The sequence below is a fragment of the Mirounga leonina genome, unplaced genomic scaffold (genome assembly GCF_011800145.1).
Source record: "Mirounga leonina isolate KUSES-001 unplaced genomic scaffold, KU_Mleo_1.0 Mir_150, whole genome shotgun sequence".
NCBI classification, from domain to species: domain Eukaryota; kingdom Metazoa; phylum Chordata; class Mammalia; order Carnivora; family Phocidae; genus Mirounga; species Mirounga leonina.
Window position 1 is genome coordinate 286,841 of NW_023270374.1, and position 12,602 is coordinate 299,442.

Below are 12,602 nucleotides of genomic sequence, written 5' to 3' on the forward strand. Positions count from 1 at the left end.
CATGTATGTTGTGGTGATCTGTGACTGTGAGCTTGTGTTTACATGCTGTTCATCTCTGGGAATCTCCGGAACTGTAGTAGAAGATGCTTTCTGAAGAAAGGGCGGATACTGCTTTTGCTGAGACTTGGGACCGCCTTAACTTCCTTCGAGGGCACTGCTTAATGTAGGCCCGCCTGGTGTGGTTTTTCCACGCTGCTGCTGGCAGTGCTGCCATAGGCACTGGCCTCAGGGTGACCCTGTCTGTGTGTGGCCTAATGCTCACAGCTAGGGTTTCAGCATCTAGACTTTTGTTTTATTAGGGGCCCTTGGAGGTTTCCCTTACCTTCTGTGAGGACAGTCACCCATTGTATGGTCAGTCTCACACAGCTCTAGCTGCTTGGTGTGGTGAGGGGGATGGGGTGGGACAGCCATCAGCTTCTCTGAGGCCCAGGAAGCTGAAGTGGAAACCGCCCAACACACAGCAGCACTGAGTCAGTTTGTTTTCCATCCTGGAGCCAGAGTGGCGATTCCCAAACACAGACCTCGTTTGTTTCTCTCCTGTGCTTGAAACCATTTGCTGCTTTAAAAATTCCAATGACTTCCCTTTCTTTATTTTTCTCTTTAGTTCCTCATGAGATAAAATGAAGTTATATTTATGTGTATGAAGAAGACACTTATGCTTGGTATTATAAGCCTATTACATTAAACATAACAAGACCATGTGGCTTTGAGTATTTTTAGATTGAAAAAATTAGAAGCTAATGCCAGTAGGGACCTATTGGCGGGGGGAACAAATGTCAGACCAGTGTCTATTTAAAGAATAAATTTCTAGGGCGCCTGGGTGGCTCGGTTGAGTGACTGCCTTCAGCTCAGGTCATGATCCTGGAGTCCCGGGATCGAGTCCCGCATCGGGCTCCCTGCTCGGCAGGGAGTCTGCTTCTCCCTCTGACCCTCCCCCCTCTCATGCTCTCTCTCTCTCTTATTCTCTCTCTCAAATAAATAAATAAAATCTTAAAAAAAAAAAAAAAGAATAAATTTCTAGGGTGGGGGTACCTGGGTGGCTCAGTTCGTTAAGCATCTGACTTCAGCTCGGTCCTGGGATCAAGCCCCACGTCGGGCTCCCTGCTCAGTAGGGAGTCTGCTTCTCCCTCTTGCTCTGCCCCTCCCCTTGCTCGTATGCACTCTCTCTCAAATAAGTAAAAATCTAAAAAAAAAAAAACAATAAATTTCTCGGGCAGCAAACACAGGTCTTAAGCTGCCTCATTTGTGATCTTTACTGGTAAATTGCTTCTCTGTCATATGTCAGTGGTGTTACCCAAGTGGAGATCTCTAAGGCATCAGAGAGCAAAGGTGGCTCCAAGCAGACTTGGTTCATGTAGTAGCTACTCATGCTTGCTTTTTCCCACTGAGGGATCCACCTTGCATTCGGTCTCTCTGTACAAGGGATGTGGGCATCTCCCCAGTTTCCTCGTCCCTAGTGCTGACCTGAAGAGTGTACAATGCAGGTAGCTCTCACTAAAGAGGAAAATGTGTTTTGGTCTTCTGATTGCTCATGCTCTTTAGCTCCATGCTAGAGTTCCTGGTTACTACCATGCCGTAACCTGAGGACCCACAGCCAGCATTGTGCGTTGATACCAGCCATGAGCACACTCGTTTTAGTTAGTGGTTGTGAGATGTGGTAACAGGTCAGCTGTAAACACGAAGTAAACAGAACCAAGGTGCTGAATACTCTTAATGAGTTGATTGTGTGATTGTTTTAGAAGCTAAGAATGCTTTATTTTCTGTAGCTTGTTGCTTGGGAGATACAAACCATAGGATGTCAGCAGTGCATAAAGGAAAAGGAACCCTGTGCTCTGTGCCATCCAGAGATGATGCAGGATCCACCATGACTTCCACCTGCAAGACCATACTCATGTGAACTACTTATGGTGGCCAGCTCCTGGAGTCCCCACTCTTACCACTTGTTTTCAATTTTTCATGCAGAATCGAGTTGGATAGGCTTTCTGAAGAAAACACATTGTTGAAAAATGAGCTGGGAAGGATTCAGCAAAAGCTTGAAGCTGCAGAAAGGACAAGTGATGCCCAGAGGTAAGGGCCCTGGCTCTGTGGTTCTGCCTGGACTCCAGTCTATAGCACGCTTTGCTCTCTGTACAATGAGCTTTGAAGGTGTTGCTGTGAAAAGTGGGGAGTGTTCAGGCGCCTAGGTGGCTCAGCCAGTTGAGTGTCTGCCTCGATGTGGAAGGGGAGTGGCTTTCTACTTTCACTTCCATAGTCTTATCCAAGGACGGTTTGACCTTTTTTTTTTTTCAACTATGAAGTTAAAGATTATTAAAATATGGCATCCAGAGCAGGTGGTCAACAAGTGATTACTATTATATTACAGCATTTCTGAAATCTAAAAGTTTTTTCCCTTCTAGAAACCTTTGTTTCCCTGGACGCCTGGGTGGCTCAGTCAGTTAAGCATCTGCCTTCAGCTCAGGTCATGGTCCCGGGATCCCAGGATCGATCCTGCATCAGGCTCCCTGCTCAGCGGGGAGTCTGCTTCTCCCTCTCCATCTGTCCCCCCCCGCCCCCACTAGTGCTTGTGCTCTCACTCTATCTCAAATATATAAATAACATCTTAAAAAAAAAAAAAACCATTGTTTCCCTCATTTGCTGTCAGGAAATTTTACATTTTACAAGAGACATCAGCAGATACAAGGCTGTTCGTTCTATTTATGCCGCTGGGTGTGAACGGCCACATGTTTTGCTAACGAGATGTTACTGTGTGCGACTGAGAAATTCCATGGAGGTTCTTAGAGTACTGGCAGTGTTCCTCTGGTTCCCAGGGTCGGGGTCCCAGCTGGGTGGGCAGCAGCAGTGGTGGAGAACAGTGGCAGAGTGGTGGCTCTGGGGTCCCAGGAGCAGGCGTGAGAGTCTCTTCTGTGGCTGCACACCCTGAGCCACCACTGTTAGAGGGACAGTGACAGGGAAAAAAAGAAACTGGCTGGTCAGTGATACTATACATTTTGCTTTTTCAACAGGAAGGAAATCGAGGATTTAAAGAGAGACAGGGAAAAGGCCTGCTCTGAAGTGGAAGAGCTCAACAAACAGGTCAGGTATTGATACCTGCATGACGCTGACACCACTCTCCTTTTCTCATTATTTTGAAATAATTTCACACTTACAAAAAGGAAAGACAGAACTCTTTTTTTTTTTAAAGATTTTATTTATTTATTTGAGAGAGAGAGAATTAGAGAGAGAGAACACATGAGAGGGGATAGGGTTAGAGAACAAAGCAGACTCCCTGCCGAGCAGGGAGCCCGATGCGGGACTCGATCCCGGGACTCCAGGATCATGACCTGAGCCGAAGGCAGTCGCTTAACCAACTGAGCCACCCAGGCGCCCCAAGACAGAACTCTTTTATGAAAGATCTGAGAGTGAGTTGCCAACCCATCCGCCCCTTCCCCGGCTCAAAGTTGGGATGTTAACATGGGTGCAAAAGTGCCGTCTGAGCCCCCACCCCACTGAGCTTTGCCAGCTGTCCCCTCCCTGGCAGAAGCACATGGCTCTCTCGGTCACGCCTTGGTTTTTAGGACCGGGGCACTTTTGAAGATTACAAGCAGTTCTTTTGTAGGAAGGCCCTCCATTTGGTTTCTTTGATGTTCCCTTTAGATTATGCCTCTTTAGTGTGATTTGTCCCATTCCTTGTGATGTCATCTTTGATTCCTGGTTAGGTGGTGTTGGCTGGGCTTCTCCACAAGTGAGGTTACTTTTCCCTTTGTAATTGGTGAGTACTGTATGGGTAGATACTTTGACATTATGTAAATACCCTGTTCCTCATCAAACTCTCATTACCTTATTTTAGCATCCTTTGTTTTTTGCTGTGATGGTGGCCAGTTGGTAACTAATCTTATTGGTATTCTAGTATAAGGAAGAGCTTTCTTTTCTGTTCACTTATTTATTCATTCCATCATCATATTATTATCCTAGGATCCTGTTTAATTCAGTGGGTTATAATACATTACCATCAGTATTTATTTTCGTGTTCAAATTGTCCCAGAGTTGGCCAGTGAAAGTCCCTTCACAGTGGTTTCTGGGTCCTCCAGACAGATCCTGATCATTTTTTGAGCAGTTCCTTACTTTCTGGTACCCTCAGATATTCCATGTTCATCTAATACTTCCCCTGCCTTAGCCTGTAATCAGCTACCTCCCACAAGAAGCCCCCAGTCACCTTTACTGTAGAATGGTGTTTGGGACCAAGACCTGGGCACCAGGAGTGCCCACGGCTCCTGGGATGTCACTACTTCCAGGCACACTTAATGGATAGAGCTAAGGAGTGTGTATGTTCTTATATACATATGCATATGGTTGCATGAGTATTTATATATATATATATAATCTCTACTGAAAATCGTGAATTCAAACCCCATATATGCAATTCCCACCTAACATCATGGGGATGATCCTAGTTTCTCCCTTTCCATATTTGTAACTCCTATCTCCAGCAGTGAGAAGCCTGCTTTCTATCTTCAGAAGATCTACTTACTGTTGATTAATCTCCCCTTACCCCACACGTAAACGCCCTTCCCACTCTGTTTAAGCACTAACCCCCACTGGTCCTCTTTTTGCCCCCATACATAGATGCCTTTCATACTTGGTCTCATTTACTGGCTTTTGGATGAATTATTTATTTATTTATTTATTTATTTATTTATTTATTATTATTTATTTATTTATTTAATGTGTGAGAGAGTGGTTGAGAGAGAGACAGAGAGCACACGAGCTGGGGGAGAGGCAGAGGGAGAAGCAGACTCCCCGCAAGCAGGGAGCCTGATGTGGGACTCAATCCCAGGACCCTGGGATCATGACCTGAGCCGAAGGTGGAGCTTAACTGACTGAGCCACCCAGATGCCCTTTTGGATGCATTATTAAGGAGGAAGCACACAAGCTGGGATGTATCATTCTTGGTTTTTTTAATTCTTTTTTAATTGATATTGTTAGTGATAATTGCCAACTCATGTAGTTGTAAGAAATATAGAGAAATCCTTAAAACACTTTGACCAGTTTCCCCCAATGGTAACATTTTTTTTTTAAGTTTTTATTTAAATTTCACTTAACATCCAATGTAACATTAGTTTCAGGTGCACATATAGTAATTCAACACTTCCATGACAAGTGCGCTCCTTAATTCCCATCACCTATTTTATCCATTCTCCCACCCACCTCCCCTCTGGTAGCCATCAATTTGTTCTCTAGTTGAGAGCTTCTAGGTTTGCCTCTACCTTTTTTTCCCCTATGCTCATTTGTTTTGTTTCTGAAATTCCACATATGAGTGAAATCATATGGTGTGGTCTTTCTCTATTTCGCTTAGCATTATGCACTGTAGCTCCATCCATGTCATTGCAAATGGCAAGGTTTCATTCTTTTTTATGACCAAGTAATATTCCATTGTGTGTATGTGTATCTCATATCTTCTTTATCCATTAATGAGGGGATGTACGCTTGAGCTATTTCCATAATGTAGCTATTGTAGATAATGCTGCCATAAACATCAGGGTATATATATGCCTTTGAATTAGTATTTTTGTATTCTCTGGGTAAATACCTAGTAGTATGACTGCTGGATTGTAGGGTAGTTCTGTTTTTAACTTTTTGAGAAACTGCCATACTGTTTTCTACAGTGGCCCCGCAGTTTGCATTCCCACCAACAGTGATGAGGGTTTCTCTTTCTCCACATCCTCGCCAACACCTATTGTTTCTTGTGTTGTTGATTTTAGCCATTCTGACAGGCATGAGGTGATATCTCGTAGTTTTGATTTGTATTTCCCTGATGATGAGTGAACTTTCCATGTGTCTGTTGGCCCCATCTGGATGTCTTTTTTAGAAAAATGTCTATTCATGTGGTCTGCCCATTTTTAAAAAATTGGATTAGTTGGTTTTTTGGGTATTGAGTTTTATAAGTTCTTTATATATTTTGGATACTAACCTTTTATCAGATATGTGATTTGCAAATATCTTTTCCCATTCCGTAGGCTGCCTTTTAGTTTTGTTGATTGTTTCCTTTGCTGTGCAGAAGCTTTTTATTTTGATGCAGTCCCAGTAGTTTATTTTTGCTTTTGTTTCCCTTGCCTCAGGAGACATATCTAGAAAGAAGTTGCTGTGGCCAGTGTCAGAGACATTACTGCCTATGCTGTCTTCTAGGATTTTTATGGTTTTCAGGTCTCACATTTAGGTCTTTCATCCATTTTGAGTATAATTTTGTGTGTGGTGGAAGAAAGTGGAAGAAAATTCATTCTTTTGCATGTTGCTGTCCAGTTTTCCCAAAACCATTTCTTGAAGAGACTTTTTCTCATTGGATATTCTTTCTTGCTTTGTTGAAGATTAATTGACCATACAGTGTAGGTTTATTTCTGGGTTTTCTCTTCTGTTCCATTGATCTATGTGTCTGTTTTTGTGCCAGTACCATACTTTTTTGATTACTAAAGCCTTGTAATATAACTTGTAGTCTTGAATTGTGATGTCTCCACCTTTTCTTTTTTAAGGTTGCTTTGGCTAGTCAAGGTCTTTTGTGGTTCCATACAAATTTCAGGATTGCTTATTCTAGTTCTGTGAAAAATGCTGTTGGTATTTTGATAGAGATGGCGTTAAATGTGTAGACTGCTTTGGGTAGTATGGACATTTTAACAATATTTGTTCTGATCCATGAACATGGAATGTCTTTCCATTTCTTTCTGTCATCAATTTTTTTCATCAGTATTTTATAGCTTTCAGAGGACAGGTCTTTCACTATGTTGGTTAGGTTTATTCCTAGGTATCTTATTGTTTTTGGTATAATTATAAATGGGATTGATTCCTGAAGGTCTCTTTCTCCTCCTTCATAATTAATGTAATGAAATGCAACAGATTTCTGTATGTTGATTTTGTATCCTGCAACTTTCCTGAATTCATTTATCAGTTCAAGCAGTTTTTTGGTGGAGTCTTTCAGGTTTTCTATATACAATGTCATGTCATCTGCAAATAGGGAAAGTTTTACCTCTTCCTTGCCAATTTAGATGCTTTTTATTTCTTTTTCTTGTCTGATTGCTATGGCCAGGACTGCCAGGACTGTGTTGAATAAAAGTGGTGAGAGTGGATATCCCTGTCTTATTCCTGACCTGAGAAAAACAGCTTTTCCCTCATTGAAGATGATGCTAACTGTGGCTTTTTCACCTATGGCCTTTATTATGTTTCCTCTAAACCTACTTTGTTGAGGGTTTTTAATCATGAATGGATGTTGTACTTTGTCAAATGCTTTTTCTGCATCTATTTAAAATGATCATATGGTTCCTGTCCTTTCTTTTATTAATGTGATGTGTTACACTGATTGATTTGCAAATTTTGAACAACGCTTGCAACCCAGGAATAAATCCCATTTGATTGTGATGAATTATTTTTGCTATTGTTGGATTCAGTTTGCTAGTATTTTGTTGAGGATTTTTGCATCTGTGTTCATCAGAGAAACAGCCCTGTAGTTCTCTTTTTTGGTGGTGTCTTTATCTGGTTTTGCTATCAGGGTAATATGGGCCTCATAGAATGAGTTTGGAAGTTTTCTTTCCTTTTTTACTTTTTGGAATAGTTTGAGAAGAATGGGTATTAACTCTAATTTATATGTTTGGTGGAATTTTCCTATGAAGCCATCTGGTCCTAGACTTTTGTTTTGTTGGGAGATTTTTGATTACTAATTTCACTTATTTGCTGGTTATCACTCTGTTCAAATTTTCTGTTTCTTCCTGTTTCAGTTTTGGTAATTTATATGTTTCTAAGAATTTATCCATTTTTTCTGAGCAGTCCAATTTGTTGGCATAGAGTTTTTCATAGTATTCTCTCATTGTTTGTATTTCTATGGTGTTGATTGTTATTTCTCCTCTCTCATTTGTGATTTTATTTATTTGGGTCCTTTTTCTTTTCTTTTGATAAGGCTACCAGGAGTTTATGAATTTTATTAATTTTTCAAAGAACCAGCTCCTGGTTTCATTGGTCTGTTCTACTGGTTTTTTTGCTTGTTTGCTTAGTTTCCATATCATTTATTTTTGCTCTAATCTTTATTATTTCCTTCCATCTGCTGGTTTTGGATCTTGTTTGTCCTTTTTCTAGCTCCTTTAGGTATGAGGTTAGGTTCCGTATTTGAGATTTGTCTTGCTTCCTGAGGTAAGCCTGTATTGCTATAAACTTCCCTCTTAGGACTGCTTTTGCAGTATCCCAAAGGTTTTGGATCCCCCAGTGGTAACACTTCATGAAACTATACTATAATATCTGTATTAGCTCTCTAGGGCTGCAATAACAAAATGCCACAGATTGAGTGGCTTACACAACAGAAATTTATTTCCTTGTAATTCTTGAGGTTAGAGGTCCAAGGTCAAGGGTCAGCAAGTTAATTTCATGAAGCCTGTCTGGCAGATAGCCATCTTCTTCCTGTGTCCTCACATGGCCTTCCCTCTTACATGTCTGTGTTCTAATCTCTCTTTTTTTTTTAAATTTAACATCAGGAAATTTTATTTCATACTTCTCCTTTTTTTTCTTTTTTTAAATTTTTTTGAATTTTTTATTGTTATGTTAATCACCATACATTACATCATTAGTTTTTGATGTAGTGTTCCATGATTCATTGTTTGTGCATAACACCCAGTGCTCCATGCAGAATGTGCCCTCTTTAATACCCGTCACCAGGCTAACCCATCCTCCTACCCCTCTCCCCTCTAGAAACCTCAGTTTGTTTTTCAGAGTCCATCGTCTCTCATGGTTTGTCTCCCCCTCCGATTTCCCCCCCTTCATTCTTCCCCTCCTGCTATTTTCTTCTTTTTTTTTTTTTCAACATATATTGCATTATTTGTTTCAGAGGTACAGATCTGTGATTCAAGAGTCTTGCACAATTCACAGCACTCACCATAGCACATACCCTCCCCAGTGTCTATCACCCAGCCACCCCATCCTTCCCACCACGCCCCCCACTCCAGCAACCCTCAATTTGTTTCCTGAGATTAAGAATTCCTCATATCAGTGAGGTCATATATACATGTCTTTCTCTGATTGACTTATTTCGCTCAGCATAACACCCTCCAGTTCCATCCACGTCGTTGCAAATGGCAAGATCTCATTCCTTTTGATGGCTGCATAATATTCCATTGTATATATATACCACCTCTTCTTTATCCATTCATCTGTCGATGGACATCTTGGCTCTTTCCACAGTTTGGCTATTGTGGACACTGCTGCTATAAACTTCGGAGTGCACATACCCCTTCGGATCCCTATGTTTGTATCTTTGGGGTAAATACCCAGTAGTGCAATTGCTGGATCATATGGTAGCTCTATTTTCAACTTTTTGAGGAACCTCCATACAGTTTTCCAGAGTGGCTGCACCAGCTTGCATTCCCACCAACAGTGTAGGAGGGTTCCCCTTTCTCCGCATCCTCGCCAACATCTGTTGTTTCTTCACTTGTTAAGGTGTAAGGTGGTATCTCATTGAGGTTTTGATTTGGATTTCCCTGATGCCGAGTGATGTTGAGCACTTTTTCATGTGTCTGTTGGCCATTTGGATGTGTTCTTTGGAAAAATGTCTGTTCATGTCTTCTGCCCATTTCTTGATTGAATTCTTTGTTCTTTGGATGTTGAGTTTGATAAGTTCTTTATAGATTTTGGATACTAGCCCTTTATCTGATATGTCATTTGCAAATATCTTCTCCCATTCTGTCGGTTGTCTTTTGGTTTTGTTGACTGTTTCTTTTGCTGTACAAAAGCTTTTTATTTGGATGAAGTCCCAATAGTTCATTTTTGCCGTTGCTTCCCTTGCCATTGGCGATGTGTCTGGGAAGAAGTTGCTGTGGGTGAGGTCGAATAGGTTGCTGTCTGTGTTCTCCTTTAGGATTTTGATGGACTCCTGTCTCACATTGAGGTCTTTCAACCATTTGGAGTCTGTTTTTGTGTGTGGTGTAAGGAAATGGTCCAGTTTCATTCTTCGGCCTGTGGCTGTCCAGTTTTCCCAACACCATTTGTTGAAGAGACTGTCTTTTTTCCATTGGACATTCTTTCCTGCTTTGTCAAAGATGAGTTGACCATAGAGTTGAGGGTCCATTTCTGGGCTCTCTACTCTGTTCCATTGATCTATGTGTCTGTTTTTGTGCCAGTACCATACTGTCTTGATGATGACAGCTTTGTAATAGAGCTGGAAGTCCGGAATTATGATGCCATCAGCTTTGCTTTTCTTTTTCAACATTCCTGTGGCTATTCGGGGTCTTTTCTGGTTCCATACAAATATTAGGATTATTTGTTCTATTTCTTTGAAAAAAGTGGATGGTATTTTGATGGGGATTGCATTGAATGTGTAGATTGCTCTAGGTAGCATTGACATCTTCACAATATTTGTTCTTCCAATCTATGAGCATGGAATGTTTTTCCACTTCTTTGTGTCTTCCTCAATTTCTTTCATGAGTATTTTATAGTTTTCTGAGTACAGATCCTTTGTCTCTTTGGTTAGATTTATTCCTAGGTACCTTATGGTTTTGGGTGCAATTGTAAATGGGATTGACTCCTTAATTTCTCTTTCTTCTGTCTTGTTGTTGGTGTATAGGAATGCCACTGATTTCTGTGAGTTGATTTTATATCCTGCCACTTTACTGAATTCCTGTATGAGTTCTAGCAGTTTTGGGGTGGAGTCTTTTGGGTTTTCCACATAGAGTATCATATCATCTGCAAAGAGTGAGAGTTTGACTTCTTCTTTGCTGATTTGGATGCCTTTGATTTCTTTTTGTTGTCTGATTGCTGTGGCTAGGACTTCTAATACTATGTTGAATAGCAGTGGTGATAGTGGACATCCCTGCCATGTTCCTGACCTTAGAGGGAAAGCTCTCAGTTTTTCCCCATTGAGAATGATATTTGCTGTAGATTTTTCATAGATGGCTTTTATCATATTGAGGTATGTACCCTCTATCCCTATACGCTGAAGAGTTTTGATCAAGAAAGAATGCTGTACTTTGTCAAATGCTTTTTTTGCATCTATTGAGAGGATCATATGATTCTTGTTCTTTCTTTTATTAATTTATTGTATCACGTTGATTGATTTGCGGATGTTGAACCAACCTTGCAGCCCAGGAATAAAGCCCACTTGGTCGTGGTGCATAATCTTTTTAACGTACTGTTGGATCCTATTGGCTCGTATTTTGGTGAGAATTTTTGCATCCATGTTCATCAAGGGTATTGGTCTGTAATTCTTTTTGATGGGGTCTTTGTCTGGTTTGGGGATCAAGGTAATGGTGGCCTCATAAAACGAGTTTGGAAGTTTTCCTTCCATTTCTATTTTTTGGAACAGTTTCAGAAGAATAGGTATTAATTCTTCTTGAAATGTTTGGTAGAATTCCCCTGGGAAGCCATCTGGCCCTGGGCTTTTGTTTTTTGGGAGATTTTTGATGACTGCTTCAATTTCCTTGGTGGTTATAGGTCTGTTCAGGTTTTCTATTGCTTCCTGGTTCAGATTTGGTAGTTGATACATCTCTAGGAATGCATCCATTTCTTCCAGGTTATCTAATTTGCTGGCATAGACTTGCGCATAATATGTTCTTAAAATTGTTTGTATTTCTTTGGTGTTGGTTGTGATCTCTCCTCTTTCATTCATGATTTTGTTGATTTGGGTCATTTCTCTTTTCTTTTTGATAATCTGGCCAGGGGTTTATCAATCTTATTAATTCTTTCACAGAACAAGCTCCTAGTTTTGTTGATCTGTTCTACTGTTCTTTTGGTTTCTGTTTCATTGATTTCTGCTCTGATCTTTATTATTTCTCTTCTCCTGCTGGGTTTAAGCTTTATTTGCTGTTCTTTCTCCAGCTCCTTAGGTGAAGGATTAGGTTGTGTACTTGAGACCTTTCTTGTTTCTTGAGAAAGGCTTGTATTGCTATATACTTTCCTCTTAGTACTGCCTTTGCTGCATCCCAAAGATTTTGAACAGTTGTGTTTTCATTTTCATTGGTTTCCATGAATTTTTTAAATTCTTCTTTAATTTCCTGGGTGACCCATTCATTCTTTAGTAGGATGCTCTTTAGCAACTCCATGTATTTGAGTTCTTTCCGACTTTCCTCTTGTGATTGAGTTCTGGTTTCAAAGCATTGTGGTCTGAAAATAGGCAGGGAATGATCGCAATCTTTTGGTACTGGTTGAGACCTGATTTATGACCTAGGATGTGATTGATTCTGGAGAATGTTTCATAGGCGCTAGAGAAGAGTGTGAATTCCGTTGCTTTGGGATGGAATGTTCTGAATATGTCTGTGAAGTCCATTTGGTCCAGTGTGTCATTTAAAGTCTCTATTTCCTTGTTGATCTTTTGCTTAGATGATCTGTCCATTTCAGTGAGGGGGATGTTAAAGTCCCCCACTATTATTGTATTGTTGTCAATGTGTTTCTTTGCTTTTGTTATTAATTGCCTTACATAATTGGCTGCTCCCATGTTAGGGGCATAGATATTTACAATTGTTAGATCTTCTTGTTGGTTAGACCCTTTAAGTAGGATATAGTGTCCTTCTTCATCTCTTATTACAGTCTCTGGTTTAAAATGTAATTTGTCTTATATAAGGATTGCCACCCCAGCTTTCTTTTGGTGTCCATTAGCATGGTAA

At 40.5% G+C, this 12,602-nt stretch overlaps 1 protein-coding gene across 1 annotated transcript in view; it reads left to right on the top strand.

Annotated features, from left to right (window-relative positions):
• Positions 1 to 12,602, top strand: part of NINL (ninein like) — a 90,786-nt gene that overhangs the window by 58,406 nt on the left and 19,778 nt on the right. The window contains exons 18-19 of the mRNA XM_035005712.1: positions 1,963 to 2,067; positions 3,003 to 3,072. Coding sequence (XP_034861603.1) covers positions 1,963 to 2,067; positions 3,003 to 3,072 — 175 coding nt within the window. The remainder of the gene's footprint in view (positions 1 to 1,962; positions 2,068 to 3,002; positions 3,073 to 12,602) is intronic.